Source organism: Macaca nemestrina, chromosome X, assembly GCF_043159975.1.
Source record: "Macaca nemestrina isolate mMacNem1 chromosome X, mMacNem.hap1, whole genome shotgun sequence".
Classification (NCBI taxonomy): domain Eukaryota; kingdom Metazoa; phylum Chordata; class Mammalia; order Primates; family Cercopithecidae; genus Macaca; species Macaca nemestrina.
Window position 1 is genome coordinate 48,110,030 of NC_092145.1, and position 17,281 is coordinate 48,127,310.

General features: G+C 36.4%; 2 protein-coding genes across 6 annotated transcripts in view; one reads left to right on the forward strand and one right to left on the reverse strand.

The window, feature by feature from the left end:
- Nucleotides 1-17,281, forward strand: part of LOC105490443 (nucleoporin 62 C-terminal like) — a 136,038-nt gene that overhangs the window by 19,862 nt on the left and 98,895 nt on the right. For 2 of the 5 annotated variants that reach the window (XM_011756058.3, XM_011756059.3), the window contains exons 1-2: nucleotides 8,400-8,500; nucleotides 12,490-12,548. The exons of 1 other annotated variant lie outside the window; for it this stretch is intronic. In XM_011756058.3, the coding sequence (XP_011754360.1) occupies nucleotides 12,545-12,548 (4 nt within the window). In that variant the 5' untranslated portion in view covers nucleotides 8,400-8,500; nucleotides 12,490-12,544. Of the gene's footprint in view, nucleotides 1-8,396; nucleotides 8,501-12,489; nucleotides 12,549-17,281 lie in introns of those variants that run through there. 2 more of the 5 variants (XM_071088462.1, XM_071088458.1) reach the window with 2 other exon arrangements.
- DNAAF6 (dynein axonemal assembly factor 6) overlaps nucleotides 9,206-17,281 on the reverse strand; it is a 37,521-nt gene continuing 29,445 nt past the window's right edge. Inside the window, exons 6-7 of the mRNA XM_011756055.2 lie at nucleotides 14,477-14,562; nucleotides 9,206-10,300 (exon numbers count right to left, since the gene is read on the reverse strand). Coding sequence (XP_011754357.2) covers nucleotides 10,171-10,300; nucleotides 14,477-14,562 — 216 coding nt within the window. The 3' untranslated portion in view covers nucleotides 9,206-10,170. The remainder of the gene's footprint in view (nucleotides 10,301-14,476; nucleotides 14,563-17,281) is intronic.

Here is a 17,281-nt window from a genome sequence, read left to right on the forward strand (position 1 = left end):
CTTATTGGCATAAAGATTCCATGTCACCTTTGGCCTTGCCTTTCCCTGTACTATGCGTTATGCACATGGAAAATGCTTTAAACAGAAATAATTATCTTTCTACCGGGTGTGGTGGCGCCAATTCCAGCATTTTGGGAGGCCGAGGCAGGTGGATCACCTGAGGCCAGGAGTTCAAGACCAGCCAGGCCAACATGGCGAAACCCCATCTCTACTAAAAATACAAACATAAGCCAGGCATGGTGGTGGGCACCTGTAATCCCAGCTACTCAGGAGGCTGAGGCAGAAGAATTGCTTGAACCCAGGAGGTGGAGGTTGCAGTGAGCCGAGATCATGCCATTGCACTCCAGCCTGGGTGACAAGGGTGAAACTCCATCTCAAAGAAAAAAAATTACCTTTCACACACTACTCATCCATTCAATTCCCCTTCCTGAGTGTGAGAATATTCAATGTATTTAGGTAAAAGCACTGCTTAGGTTGAAATATGTGTAAACCAAAAAGTATCTGAGACAAGTCTCAACGAATTTAGAAAGTTTATTTTGCCAAGGTTAAGGACGTGCCCCTGACACAGCCTCAGGAGGTCCTGACAACATGTGCGCAAGGTGGTCGGGGCACAGCTTGGTTTTATACATTGTAGGGAGACATGAAACATCAATCAATACATGTAAGATGTACATTGGTTTTGTCCGGAAAGGCAGGACAACTCAAAGCAGGGAGGGGGCTTCCAGGTCACAGGTAGATAAGAGACAAATGGTGGCATTTTTTTTTTTTTGAGTTTCTGATTAGCTTTTCACTGAATGCACAATTTAAGGAATAGTCACTTATGCCTTAGTCTGGCTTAGTGAAACAATAGGGCAAAGGAAACAGTCAGGTATGCATTTGTCTCACATGAGCAGAGGGATAACTTTGAGTTCTGTCTATCCTTTGTTCACAAGGAATTTCCTCATGGGCAAATTGTGAGGGAGGTATGTAGCTTTTTTATCTTTGTAGCTATCTTATTTAGGAATAGAATGGGAGGCATATTTGCCTGACACAGTTCCCAGCTTGACTTTTCCCTTTGGCTTAGTGATTTGGGGGTACCGATATTTATTTACCTTTCACAGGTGATACAGTCGTTTTCTGCATGTAAGTAAGAAACAAAAAGGCATTTAAACGGATTAGCAGGATAAGGAAAACTGGTTGCTTCCCATCACCTCTCAAGTTGGATGTTCATAATGAGGCTTCGGAAATTTGGACTGGTATAAATTTAGTGTAAGACCTATTCATGTATGTGTGAAACGTACATATGTGAAATGTATTTTAAAGTCAAATAGAAACATTTAAAAATTATCTTGTCAGGGGAATTGACTAAAAATGCATTGCACTCAAATTCCATTGCTTTATAATATATTACAAATCATCAACTGCTCTTCTAGCAGCAAAATTTGTGGATGATTTCATAGTAAAATTAAATGGGAGAAAGCAGAGTGTGACAGTGAATGTTTTAAACATATTTTATAATGTTCAGTTCTAGAGTTAAAAAGGCAAAAATTAATTGTTCCAAAATAAATTCCAGTTGGATACAGTTAAAAGTAAAAGATGAAATCTTAATACCACCAGAATAAAAATAAGTGAATAACCTAAGAATATGCTATGAAACATAAAAACTTCCTATTAAAAATACTAAACACAATTGAAAGACAAAAAATCCTGTGAGAAATGTTTGTAAAATATGTTACAGATAGTTAACTTTACTATTCTTAATATATAAGAAGGTTTGACAAATCAGTAAGAAAAAATTAAATACTCTAATAGAAAAATTAGCAAAAGACAAGAATAAATAGACCTCAAAACAAGAGCATAAATAGCCAATAAATGTATGATAAATTGTTCAACCTCACTAAGTATGTCAAAGAATATAATTTGTAAAATGATATAATGTTATTTTTCCTTATTAAACTGTAAATCATTAAAAAGGATGATGTTATTCAGGGTTTCTTAGGGTGTAGAGAAATGCTTACTAATATGAGCCGTTTGACAGGCAATTTGGTTAAATTTATCAACATATTTAGAAATGTGCATATAGAGCAATTTCACTTCTAGGACTTTAACCTGAGGAATAAAATACAAGATGCGGACAAAGAGAATGTACAATAATGCTCATATCAGTCTTATTCATATATTATTCATATAGAAAAAACAGAAATAATCATTATTGGATATTCAGAGTTCATATATATATATATATATATGAGACTTCAAACCATTTAAAATCATTGTTGTGGACACTATTCTGTGTCATCCATATTCTGCTTCAAGACAAAGGGCTTATTCTCCCAGATACTGAGAGGGCTGCTGGCAGACAGCTCTCTGCTGTCATTCTTCTCTGGCAACTGCCTTTGGCTGAAGAGAGTGACCTAACCTAAGGTTATGCTCCTTCCCGGGTGCAGTTTGCATTCAATGGCCAGTCGGTGCAGGAGTATAGTCTCAGCCTCCATGCTCCAAATGGAAACAATTCTGGAAGTTTATTCCAGATTCAGAGCTCCCCATGTGGTCTGCTAAGGCCTTGGTATGACTGCATCATAGCTCAACCTCTTTGTCCAATTTTGCTTCCTTTCCTTCTCCCCACAAGTGTTGATTCCAAGAGTACTCCCCAGTAAACTTTTTGTCTGACTTGGAGTCTGCTCTCTAGGAAATTCAATCTATAACAATCATGTTGAAGAATATCAACATGAGAAGATATTTGAAATGTATTGCTAAGTTAAGAAAGCACACCAGCCATGTGCAGCAATATAGTCAACTAATTACTTTTTGATATAAACTTCTATTAGCACAAGGTAAGATATACAAAATTTCTTTTAATTGAATAACTGAGCCCCCAATAAATAAGGGAAAACTCCCAAAAGCCAAAAATGAGGAGAAAACTGAAAACCAGAGTGGTAATCTTGTGAAAGTTTTGGTTGCCCTGGTAAGGGAGTCTCAATTTTTAACATGCACAGAGATAGAAGATGTCTTAGGCCATGGCCTATCATAAAGCTCAGATTCTGTGCATCTCGGCACAGGGGAACAACAAGGAATCTTATCTGTCTCTGTCTAAGCTTCAGGTGGAAGAAAAGAATTCCTCTGAGAATTAAAGCACAGGCCTGGAACTCAAATAGGGTTTCGGTTTTAATTTATTCTACCTGAATGGCCTGGGAACATTAACTCTGAGGTTTTTTGGAAGAAGCAAAGGTAAAACTGCTTTGGAAGGATGCTCCCATAACAGAGACCACAAGAGATTTTCACAGATTTTTTTAAAGCCCCATGAAAAGGGATATCACAATAAAAAATACAAGAGTAAATTACCTACTATTGATATCAACAGAGGGCAGGGAAACACTGGGTAGAAGAGGGCAGTCCCCAGTGAGGGCCACACCCTCAAGCCTGGACCCATGGCCCAAAGTGAGAACATGCATTCCTGTTTTCTTGTCTGAATGTTGCCTTTTCCAAAACCACCCTGGCTCACCTTGCCCCCCCCCAATCCTGTACCTGTAAAAACCCTAGGCCCCACCGGCAAAGTGGCAGAGTAGCAGAGAAGAAGAGAAGAGAAGTAGCTGGATATCAGAGAGAAGCAATCTGACTTCAGAGGAATGGCTTGATGGCAGGACCTCAGAGAGGAGTTTGTCCAGGAATGGCTGAGCTCCAGGGGAAGACCACCTCCCCACTCCATCCCCTTTTCAGCTCCCCATCCCACTGAGAGTCACTTCCACTGCTCAATAAAATCTTCCACATTCACCACTCGTCAATTAATTCATGCAGCCTGATTCTTCCTGGACACTGGACAAGTGCCCAGGTGCAGGTGTAAGAGGCTGACACACTGACCCTCCACTGAACTGTTTAACACTTAAGCTGTCTATGGATGGCAAAGCTAAAAGAGCACACTGTAATACATGCCCTCTGGGGCTACAGGGGTCATGGGCAACCCCTAGACGCTGCTGCAGGCCTGCACAGAGCTCTGCTCAGGCCAGTTACCCAGAAGTGCTCATCTTGGCCTCTGCACTTGCTGACCTGTGTGCTCCCCCCTCCCACAAGGGGTTGAGAGCTGCAGGCTGAGTAAATGAGCCAACACCTTCACGAGTCCTGCGAAGGGGTAAAGGGAACTATCTCATTTCACTATGAGGGGGAGTCAGTGGACATAATCACTGGCAAGATCAGAATCCTGAGAATTATTAAACTGGAGAATAGATTTGAGAAAATTACCCAGTATTAAGAACAAAGAGAGATGAAAAATATGACAGAGGGTAAAAGACATGGAGGATAGAATGAAAGATTCAACCTTTACCTAAGAGGACTTCCAGAAGAAAAATACAGAAAATGGGAGAAAGGCAATATTCAAGGAGATAACGGCTGAGAATTTTCATGGATTGGGGAAGACTTAAGAAGTACAAGTGCCAACTTAAAAAAAAATATAAATAAATCTATATCTAAACATATTATAGTCAAATTGTAGAACACAAAAAAAATAAAGAGAAAAATCTTTAAAACTACCAGAGAGAAAAGACAGATTATCCACAAAGCAACAACAAGACAGACAAAAGACTTTTACATTACAACAGTATAGGCTAGAATACAGGTAAATAATATCTTCAAAGTTCTGAGGGAAAATAACTGTCTGAGAGAAATTCCCTGTCTGAGGGAAAATAACTGTCAACCTAGATTTCTAAACCCAGTTAAATTAGTATTCAAGAATGAGGGAAATAAAAATATTTTCAGAAATTAAGTGAGAAAATAAAGAACTCCCTTTGCTAAGGGAAACACTAAAGTGTGTACATTCAGAAAGGAAGCATTGATGTGGAAAAAGGATGGTGAAAAAAGATACTGGTAAACACATGGGTAAATCTAGACAAGCACTGACTGTTAAAAACAATAATGATGATGAATAATTCGGTAACATACAAAGTGAGAGAGGCATGGTTGGGTTAAAACTAAGTCCTTGAATTATTTTATGGGAGGGTAGAACTACTGAGAAACTTTAGACATTTATGTTAAAAAAAAAAACACAGAATATATAATTTTCAAACCAGTAAGAGGAAAAAATATTTAAAAATTGACCAATGGCAAGAAAGGAGGAAAAAGAAGAATAAAAGATTAATCTCATGATAAAATGATATAAATACAGCCACATGTATCATTAATCACAATAAAAGCAACTGGACTAAAACTTGTGAGTTTAGACAGAATCTTGGTTAAATTTTAAAATCCCAGATTTAGCTACATGCTGTTAATAAAAATCTTATCTAAAAACATGGAAAACATGGAAAGTGATAGAAAATAAAGTATGCCTGACAAATACTAACCAAAATGATACAGCCATGTTAATGGTAAACAAAACATACATTAAAACAACACTTATTAGGGTTAAAGAGTTTCACAGCCTACTGATAAAAGGAGTAATCCGCTAAGAAGATATAACAATTCTAGATCTGTCTGTACCCAAAAATATAACCTCAAAATATATAAAACAAAAATGGACAGGATTACAAGGAGAAACCGACAAATCTGTAATCAGTGGTAAATTTTAATATACCTGTTAGTGTTGGCAGATAAAGCAGACCAAAAATGATCAAGAATGTAGAAGATGTGAACAACACAAAAAACTTGAATTGACATATGTAGAATTCAGTACCCAACAATTACACAAGATTGTCTTTTAAAATACACAGATTATTTATCACATTCTTTTACCACAATGCAATACAATTAGAATTCAGGAAAAAAATATATGTTTTAAAAAGGAATACACTTGGAAATTAAAGTGGATTATAAAACCACTGTGTGCAATATCATCCCATTTGGGAAAAAATAACATCAATGTTACACATTGAAAATAAAAGGTTGGGAAGAGGCATCAAAATGGTAACAGTGGTTATTTATGGTTTGTTGGCTTACAGGTGATTTTAAATTTTGCTTCATTTTTAAAGAGCTTTTCTATTGTTAAAGTTTCCTGCTTGGAGTATGTCAGTGTCTTAGTCCGTTTTCAGTTGCTATGAGAGAATATCTGAGACTGGGTAATTTATAATAAAGAGGTTTAATTGGCTCAAGATTCTGATGGTCAGAAGTCCAAGAAGCATGGGCCCAGCATCTACTTGGATTCTGGAGAGGGCCAGGTGCTGTTTCATCTCACAGTGTAAAGGTGGGAGGGCCAGCAGGCATGTGCAAAGAGAGAAAACATGAAGAGCAACTTCATTCTATAACAATCCACTCTTGCATTGTAATCCAATCCCATGAGAGTGAGCACTCACTCTTGCGAGACAACATTGATCTATTCATGAGGGATCTTCCCCCATGACCCAAACACCTCCCACTAGACCCCACCTCCCAACATTGCTGCATTGAGAACCAAGCCTTAGCATGTGTTTTGGTGGGAACATACTATATTCAAACCATAGCAGTCACTATGTATTTTTTCTAATTAGAATAAAATCAATAATAAATTTTATTTAGGCTAACATACAGAATAATAACTTGCCTACCCTATTGCAATAGCCTTCTAACTTATCTCTCCTTTTCCATTCTTGTCTCCTAATATATTCTCTTCCCCCAATCACTTAGAATAAATTCCAAATTCCCAACCTTAGCCTGTGAGATTCTAAATGACTTTGCTCCAGCCTACATTTCCAACCTTACCTCTAGTTGACCTCCCCCAGGTTTACCCTAGGCACACTGACTTTCATTTCCTGGAACTCCCCAAGCTGTACTCACCCTGGGTCTTCATATTTGCTACCCCTTGCACCCAGAAACCTTACTGTTCTCCTTCCCCCAACACCCTCTTTACCTAAGTCCAGGTATTCTTTATTTTTCAACTGAAATCTTACATCCTTAAGAAACCCTTCTCTGTTACCCCTCCCCAGACTAGGTTTGGTTCTCTGATATTCTCTAGGTACATGTTCTGTTTCTTCACAGCAGCAATTGTAATTTGAACATAGATATTTGTGTGTTTGTTTGGTTATTGTTTGTCTCCCTTGCTACACTGTCTGCTTCATGAGAGCAGGGACCACATCTATATGCCCAGCACCTAATACAGTGCTAAGCATGTGGTGAGTGCTCAGTGGATATTTGTTGAAAGAATGCATAAATGAGTGAATGAATGAATAAATGAATTATTGAATCCCCACAAATGCTACCGGAGATGATGGAACAAAAAATGAGATAAAGGAGTTCATGAAGAAGATGTATATGTAGCCTACACTATGCCACAATTGTGGCTTAACTTCCAGTTCTCCTGGTAATGGCTAAGATTCAGTAATAAATGCTGGCAAAATAAATTTCCCTTTGTATTCTCTTTTCTCCATTTGCTTTAGTGGACTATTCCTCTTTAAGAGAAGAAAGCACTGTGAATTAGCTTGAAAACAAAACAACAAAATAACTACTATAGTTGTTACTTCTGAAGCCAAGGACAGTGACCCAGGATGATTTCTAGATGGGTATAAGTCACTGAATCACATTTCATTGTTCTCAAAGCTGTTTCATTATATAATTGATACAATACCACATAACCAAAGCCCAGTTCAGGTTGGCTTGGATATGTTCTATCTCTTCTTCCGGGAACAATCTGTACACATTTAGTCAACTTGGGTACGAATAGTCTTTGTAATTAGGGCCAGGACATAGGAAAAAGATACATTTTCCACCAACTTTCTTTTCTCTCCAGAGAAGAAAAAAGTACTGATTACTGTGATGGATAATTTTACGTGTCCACTTGACTGGATTAAGAAATGCCTAGAGGCTGGGCACGGTGGCTAATGCCTGTAATCCCAGCAGTTTGGGAGGTCGAGGCAGGCAGATCACGAGGTCAAGAGATTGAGACCATCCTGGCCCACACGGTGAAACCCGTCTCTACTAAAAATACAAAAATTAGCTGGGTGTGGTGGCACATGCCTGTAATCCCAGCTACTTGGGAGGCTGAGGCAGGAGAATCACTTGAACCTGGGAGGAGGAGGTTGCAGTGAGCTGAGATCGCACCACTGCACTCCAGCCTGGAGACAGAGTGAAACTCCTTCTCAAAAAAAAAAAAAAAAAAAAAAAAAAACAAAACAAAACAAAACAAAAAAAAAACTTGGCAAAGTATTATTTTTGGGTATGTCTGTGAGGATGTTTCCAGAGAAGATTATTAGCATGTGAGTTTGAGTGGACTAGGTTGGGAAGATCTGCCCTCAATGTAGGTGGGTGCCATCCAATTTGCTGGGGGTGCAGAGAGAACAAAAACAGAGAAAAGGCAAATGTGTTCATCCACCTTGCTGTACCTGAGATACACTCTTCCTCTTCTGTCCTTGGACAACAACACCAGGCTCCCAGCCTTTGGACACAAGCACCTCCCCTCCTCACCCCCATCCCCTCCCCTCAGGCTTTCGACCTTGGACTGAGAGTTACACCACTGGCTTCCCTGGTTCTGGAGCTTGTGAATTTGAATTGAGCCACTACCAGCATCCCAGGGTCTCCAGCTTGCAGACAGCTTGTTGTGGGACTTCTCAGCCTCCATAACTGGGTAAGCCAATCCCTCTAATAAATTCCCTTCCATATATCTCTCTCTATCCTATTGATTCTGTCTTTCTGGAGACCCCTGACTAATACAGTTACTGCTTAGACTTGCCCCATAGCTTAAATTTAGGGCATCAACTTAAATTCTTAAAATACAGCCTTTTAAAAAGATGCTAAAAAAGCAAAGTAGGACGCTTTTTAGGTCCTGCAACATCATGGACCTAAATTCACAGATACTAGCTTATTTCAGTTAATCCCACCCTCAACTTTTGCCCCCACAGAAGAAAGTCGTGTTGGTAGCTTAAATGTCAAATTCTCTGTAAGAGCTTAGTGTTCTAAGACAACCATTTTTTTTTCCAAAATCTCCGTCTTTTCATTATATTTCATCATTTCATCTAGTCACAAACTAGATGCTTGGTAGTTGTACATATATAATTAACTCTAGAAAATATCTGCTAGAGTATTTATTCCCTTAATAGTTCATATAGAAGTGATGAACATCTTTTCATTGTTCATCTTTTCAAAATTTACTCCTTGGTAAGTCCACAGTTCTACAATAATGTATGAAGCAAAGTCACACAAGCTTCATAATTTATTCATAAATAATTCTGAAATAAACTGTACAGTATAGAAGAAGAAGAGGACATTGAGACAATTCCTAAAATAGATATGTCTATTTAAGAAGAAAGATACGAAATGGGAGCAAACAGAATTTGTAAATGTGCCACACTTTTCTTTATATTTATTTTAAAGTGAAGGATTTCAATTGACTACATATAAACACAGTATCCAAAAAGTCAATGCTAACAATTATTAGTGCACATAAAAAATGTTTTTAACCTAACTATATCCAAGCATTAAAAGCACAACTGAAGAAGCCAACTATAATACTGTATGCTCAAAAGTGTTCCTTACTCAAGTAAATATGTTGATAGTACAGTACATCAAACTATTTATTACCTGCATATTCCAGAACAATAGTGAGAGCCTAAACAGAGAACACTGTAAATCATTTGATCAAATCAATGGAAAAGCAACCAAATAAACTTCTCTGGTAATAATAATGACCAATTGCTATGCAACTGATTGTATCACAGTGTAAGTGTAAATAATTAGCATACGTTTTTCAGACTACTGAAATAAGTGGACCAACCATTTCATGATCATATTTCAATTATGTAATTGACCATGAAATATTTTAACTTTTTAAACCTGTAAATATTCTACTCAGCTATCACTATAAAAATGGAATAGTTTATTTATATGAGAAAACATATTTCTTTTTTTTTTTTTTTGCTTGCTTTTTGAGATGGAGTAGCTGGGATTAGAGGCACCTGTCACCATGCCCAGCTAATTTTCGTATTTTTATTAGAGAAGGCGTTTCACCATGTTGACCAGGCTGGTCTCGAACTCCTGACCTCAAGTGATCTGCCTGCCTCGGCCTCCCAAAGTGCTGGGATTACAGGCATGAGTCACTGCACCTGGCCAAGGAAATATATTTCCTAACAGAGTAGTTGAAATTACTGTAAATGGTCACAATATCACTAGAATTGAATTTTGTCCCTTTCCAAAATATGTCAGAATAATAAAGAGAATATAGAAAACAATCATTTTTTTCCAAAGTTTTTTAATTGTTACCAATGCCATTTTACCACTTTTTATCTTTTTCATGCAGTTTCAGAAGAAATTAGCAATATCTAACTCTCTTTTCATAGTCATGGTGATTTCAAGAGTTTCAGTCTCTGGGATATAGAATGCCTTGGCACTGGCACATTCCACCAGCTCAGGAAGAGTTATCAAAAGCTTCCTAGAAAAGCCAACAACAAAATAAAACCTTAGCTTCCTAAAATGATGTATCACTTTCAATAAGACAATCACAAACAACATATGCCACTAGAATGTTAGAAACCAACCCCCCCCCCCCCCAGTATTTAGATAGTGTAAATATTGGATCAAAAATATGCCTAAATAATGCAAATAGTATACCGGTTTTTTTGGACTTAAAAATCCGAGCAGTTGTTTTGGCTCCCCTATTTTTTTCCGAATTGACCTCATTTTACATAGTCTCAGGCTATGTTTACAGGCATAGAAATAGAACTATGCTACTTTTAAGTTTGCTGGACAGATCTGTTGCCACTCATACTTACGTATAGATGGAATGTGGCCAACGGATACAAATTTGAAAACTGGAATGGCTCTATAACATTTCTGCTAACATAGATTTAAGCAGAGTCTCTACCATGGGTGCAGTTTTTGAAACTGAGGCTGGGAATGATTTCAATACCAAGTCAATGAAAGTGCTTCTCTCTCCTTACTTCTGATTCTTTCTACTACACATTGACAAAACTTCCCTGTGATAGATTGCTAGGTTTATTTTGTGGTTTATGGTTCAGCTGCTGGATAGTTTTATGCTTTAGATACATTGCTGGGATGAGACATCCATAATTCTGCCGTATTGGCATGAATCTAAATTATGCATAGGGTCAGCACATGCTGGTTTTGGAAGAAAATTAAATGCATGAAACACTTGCTACCTCGCATTTTCAGTAGAGAAGGTCTGAGTATCTCTATAAAAGGTGGACAGGATGCTCTTTTAGAAGGTATAATATCCAAATAAGTAAAGGAATATGGTATTTTTAGGGGCACTTACTGGGTTCTTGAATTGAGAACTAGTTTGTATTTGAAAACAAAATGCTTGAAAATCAATTCCTTCTTTATTCCTTTGCAAAAACCTAAGTTCAGAAGACTGGGTTCATTAAAAGTATTTATTACACATTTATGGAACCTGAAGGATAAATTTTCTGTGACTCTTGTTCCATTCCATGTGGGGTAGGAGAAACACTTCATCTGAACACGTTGCCATTAAGTGGCAATGCATTTTAATGTAGACTGTAATATTTGGCATCTCAGAAAAAAAAAGTGAGTGCAAAAACCGTTTAGAGTCCATCCTTTAAAGTTGTTTACAATATAGGTTGTGCTAGACTTAGATTTCCTTTATACTTTATTCTATAAATGATAATATATTCACTTTTAAAAGAAAGCAAAGCTTAGTATTGTAGCTTCATTGCACGAAAATACAACTATAAATCAGCTGAAGAAGGAGTTCCAATGATAATGTGCACTTCTCTGTCCAGAGAGAAATAAATTCAAAAGAGACAGTTAGTGGCCATTGGAATGATCCATCTACGCCTGCATTTCTGTCTAGTTCTAAGTAGTATGGCTTCACATAATAAAATGTTGAACAATAGAACTGTACAACTGATTTAGGCTCTTAGGAGAAGGGAAATATTTTCGTCGCCTGTTTTATTGTCTTATTGTCTGTACTGAGATTTATATTTAAACAAAATAAAAATTCTCCAAATACTTATCCATGTACAATTCATTGAAGGACAGAAATGTATCTTATCTCGGTGCTCCCTTAGTGTCTAGTGGAAGACTTTATAAATGTTGAGTGAATAAATAAATGAAGGAGTGAGTAAATAAATGAAGCAAGTATTCAGGTCACCACAAAATAACATTTGAATAATTACCATAGATTAGTACTATAAGATATGAACAAACATTTAAACCCAATACCTCTACTTTTACATTGACAATGTATTTGCATTTTCAGAAGTTATAGTCTAGGCAGTGATCAAAGGTTCATCCAGTGTTAATTTTCATTAGAAATTAAATGCAACAATAATACATGAATATAAATACAAAAAATATCTCTACAGTGAACTCAAGTTTAGAGACTTACATGCTTATATTTATATTAGAGAGTTTAAGTTGATGTTGCCCACAAGAGATTTAAGCAAAGGACATCCTGGTTTCCAGCATATTTGCATAATGAAATTTTTATCTTATATAATTAACAAAATTATTTGACTTACATATCTGGGTTAAAAACCTTTTTAAGGTTTACTGAAAGAGACATAACTATTTTCAAAGAAAGTGCAGAAATAGCTACTGAGCTGCAAGTCAATTATTTCATTTAGAAAACTTCTTTTTTAGGTATCAGTCTTTGAAAATCAGTCAACTCCCAATCTGAACTAAAGGAGCACAGCAAATGTGTGAGTAATCTAAAGTAACACTCAACCAAAAATTAGCTTACATTTGTCTTTAGAATGTGTTTTTATTATCACATTCAAGGTATTCATTTATGAAATTCTTAGAATTCACTTAGAAAAATAATGAAATCTCATATGAAGACTTAAGAGATCATGGTAAATTATCCAATTTTCCCCATCTTTCCTCCTCTCCATTTACTCCATGTTGGGAATCTACATGCCAAAACAACCAGTTGAAAAAAGTGAAGAATTTGGTAAACTGCTTTATTTATTTTGGTTATATAATGCTAAATACCTGGGTTTTATTGATAATTTGAATGCAATTGACTATTGTTTGACAGAAATCACTGGTCAATTCAGTTAAAATAAATTCGCTTGTTTCTGCCTTATAGATAACAAGAACAGAATGTCCTCTCAAATCTTTCTCAGATTGGATAAACATAGCGTTATATGATGTCAAAGTTAGAAACTAAAGAAAGTAGGTATGAATATCAATAAACTCGAAAACAAGACACATTCCTGATAATGCAATTTCAGAGAAAAGTATGGCTCTAAAGGATTCTCAAGTATTCAGGAAACATGATTAAAAACCTTAATTCTATCTTCTGTCTTCTATCTTAGTTAAGCAGGTTTTCTTAAGAGATGGTACCTCTCTGCACTGCACATTTAATATATAAGTACACTATGATCCAAAGGACCTAGTGTAGCCCATGTTCTATGTGGAAAAGTACATCTAACCCAAAATGTATCCTCACAGAACAATCATCTCATGTTATAAAAATTGTATTCACTATTTCTGCTGTCTCCATCAATCTTTAGGTAGCTGCTATGGCATTGCTGTCATTACAGATATCTATCAAAACCCACTAAATGAAAGTCTCACGGACAGTGAGAACTGCTAGGGAAACAGAAATTAACTCCATGGTGTGTAGACATGTGTGTGCTCTTAACAAGCTTGCAAATATCATGGAAGATTGAATGTTCGTTTAACCAATTTTCCTTGTAAAGGTTATGTGGAAGAGTAATTTCGTGTATAAAATGCAACAAAAAGGGTACAATACTCCTTGAAGTAAACAGCAGAAATGGTGAATATAATTTTTATAACATGAGATGATTGTTCCGTGAGGATACATTTTCGAAATGATGTAAATAATGAGAAAATATTTGATATATATTTATATGTAGACCATTTTGGGTTAAATGCATTTACTACAGGAGCCAAGATTAAGCTACATATGCATATTGGGTTGTTTACACATAGGAATCTTTTGTAGGAGGGATCTCCTTGTCATTTTCTTGAAGTTCTAAGCTCAACAAAGGAGAATTATAGGTACTGATAATGGAAGGAAGAAAACGTGCCAGCAACCGCCTGCCTCCCAAATCCAGTTTGAAATGTTCATGAGTTACAGAGTTAGGACCACTGCAGTGAACCAATATGTGCTCACTGCTCTATATCCAGATAAGATGTGCACAAAGCAGTGAGGTATTTAGATAGTAATTGATGGCAAGATGTTTTTGTTGATTTATATGAAAACAATCAAATTTAACCTTAGAGCCCCACAAAACGAAAAATGTTTAAAGGTATTGCTTCCCTTATGTAATCAATGTACAAAAACCACATATAAGACTTACAACTTAATGGCGTTTTCATTTCTAGTTATTTTTTCTGATAGATAAACTGTATCTGGGTGTCAAGAATTGTGTTTTGATAGCATTAACCCACTCCAAATGTATGGATGCAAAGTAGAAAAAAGCCCAAGTATTTCCAAACATATTTATATTAATGTAGATCAAACATCTGAATGATTAACAAAATTTTCCACTTTTCTTCAGACTTTAGGGGTGATACAAAATGTACATTTTAAAAGATAATATTGACTGAAGACTCATTAATATTATAATACACTATTCCAGTTCTAAGTTTTACTCACTTCTGAGGAGTACGAAGGTCAAGGATTGTTTCCTGGATATCAATTTGAATATCAGAAGGGTTTGTATTTGGCAGTTTAATTTTAGCCTGAAAGAGAAAATGAGAAGAAAAATGCTGTTATCTTGGAGAACAATTAATTTGAAGAATATAAGAATATATGGGGAAAAGAGACTAATATTTACTGTCAACTATGTGCCAGGCTATGCCCTATCTTTATGTCAATCTTGAGCAGCAGAGATTATTATCTCCATTTTACAGATGGAGAAACTACAACAGAGAAATTTAGTGAGTGGTCCAAGGGCAACCTCCCGTAATCTGACTAAGGTTTCTGGCTCCAAAGCTATACAGAAACACTTTGGTTACTTGACTATAACCTTCATTTTCTGAAGGTACATAGCAGTACACCTGTTAGAGTTGGGGACCTTCAACTGCCTTTATATCAGTTGGCAATTTGTATAAAAAAATGTTTAGTTCTCATGTTGGGTATGAGTTGGTGATGCCGTCTTATAGTCTTCTGTTATAAATTTCCATACCACATTTTCTAGGGAGGTGTGGGAGTTCAGGTGTTATCAAAACAAAAGAGAAATAACAATATGACTCCCACCTCCCCAAAAGGACAACTTCATGGTTTAGTAAGATTTCATTTTAAATGTCTCATCTCAATTACCACTTGGCCCAGCAATTCCGCTTCTGGGTATATACCCAAGAACACTGAAAACAGGTTTTCAAACAAAAACATGTACATAATGGTTTTGCTTATAGGATCCCTATTCATAATAGTCAAAAGGTGTAAGCAACCCAAATGTGCATCGACTGATGAATAGCAAAACAAAATGTGTTGTATCCATACAATGGAATATTATTCAGCCATATAAAGGAATAAAGTACTGTTATATGGATGAATCCTGAAAACATTATGCTAAGTGAAAGAAACCAGGGACAAAATGTCACATATTATAGGATTCTATTTATATGAAATGTCCACAATAGGCAAATCTTTGTTTTGTTTTGTTTGTGGGAGACGCAGTCTCACTATGTTGCCAGGCTGGAGTGCATAGGGCGATCTCGGCTCACTGCAACCTCTGCCTTCCCGGGTTCAAGCGATTCTCCTGCCTCAGCCTCCCGAGTAGCTGGGACTACAGATGCGTGCCACCACACCCAGCTAATTTTTTGTATTTTTAGTAGAGATGGGGTTTCCCCGTGTTAGCCAGGATGGTATCGGTCTCCTGACCTTGTGATCTGCCCGCCTCAGCCTCCCAAAGTGCTGGAATTACAGGCGTGAGCCACCGCACCCGGCCCACAATAGGCAAATCTATACAGGCAGAAAGGAGATTGGTGGTTGCTAGGGGCTGGGGAAATGGAGAAGAGGGGAGTAACTGCTTAATGGGTATGGCGTTTCCTTTAGGGTTGATGAAAATGTTCTGGAATTAGATACTGGTGATGGTTGCACAACATCGTGAATATACTAAATGTCACTAATGGTAAATTTTATACTATGTGTATTTTTACCACAACACAAAGTCTATCTCTTACTCTACATGCTTTCTCTTTTTGATGGAAGTTGATGTCTATATATAGGATAGCGTGGCATATGGTTTCCATAAACAAAGAAATGAAAATGCAGCCTAAGGTTCAGGTAAATTATGACGTTTTCTCTAAAATGAGATAGAAGACTTGAAATATTGGACATCTGGTGAATTCATGGCTCGAATGGCCAGAGGGAAAGCAGTAAGTTATGAGGAAAATACATAATAAATAAATAATGCGACAAATTGAGATTTCTTGTAAGAAGCTTAAAGTAGGCAATTGTGTTTTTGCAATATAATGTGTTTGGAGCAATACATGTTTGTGAGTTATATTTTACTTTATTAAATCTGTATATAAACAAAGATTTGTAAATAGAGCTCTACAGGTGCTACTATCTAAATACTATGGTTAACATTTTCACTCAAAAAAAAAACTGCCTCCTAATTTATATTTTGAAAATTCAGATCTTCATAATCAGAGATGCTACAAGTGAGAGACGTATGGTTCTCAGGGGGTAGTTATAGATGCTCTGCCTCAAAGTAAATAAGCATTCCATTCAACAAAGAAAGTTCCACCCACTTTTACTGTAATACTCAGGTCTGATGGTCAAATTGAGATCTTCTTTAACGTCACATGTTAACTCATGTCACCTCAAAGAAGAGATACAAATATTTGTTTCTTTAGTCTGAAATGTTTAGAATTTTCATGGCAAAATATTATTTTTCCAGGGTTAAAATGCCAATTGAGAAAGGAAAAAATTATGACATGCAAAATTTAAATACAATTTCTGGGTAGAACTTTAAAGTGGTTCTTAAAATCATTTGCTGTTCTAGTGAAGGGCAATTCAGAAACAACTCACTAATTTTTCTTCTTAAGGAAATTAAAATTATATACTACAGTGGTTCAGAGAAGAGACAAGAGAAGGGACAAATTAGGTGGAATCGCACACATTAATATCTTGCAAGACAGAAGACTCAATGAGGAATCTTAACAGAAAAACAACTCCTGACACATGCATGAGATTTCTTCAGCAATACTTTAAACAAATACCTGGAATATAGACATGGATATTAATTGACCTCTAACTGATTGCGCTCAAGACCTAACTTGTTAAACATTAGTAAATGTAGGATGATGTCACTGACCAAACAATTTAAAGGGATTGATGTTCCTTTCTTTACACAGGGTGCAAATTGAATTTGTTTTAAAGAATAAGTTATTTTAATAGGTAAACTAAGGAAAACTTTAAAAATTCATTGGGAAACTTTTAACCTTTTGG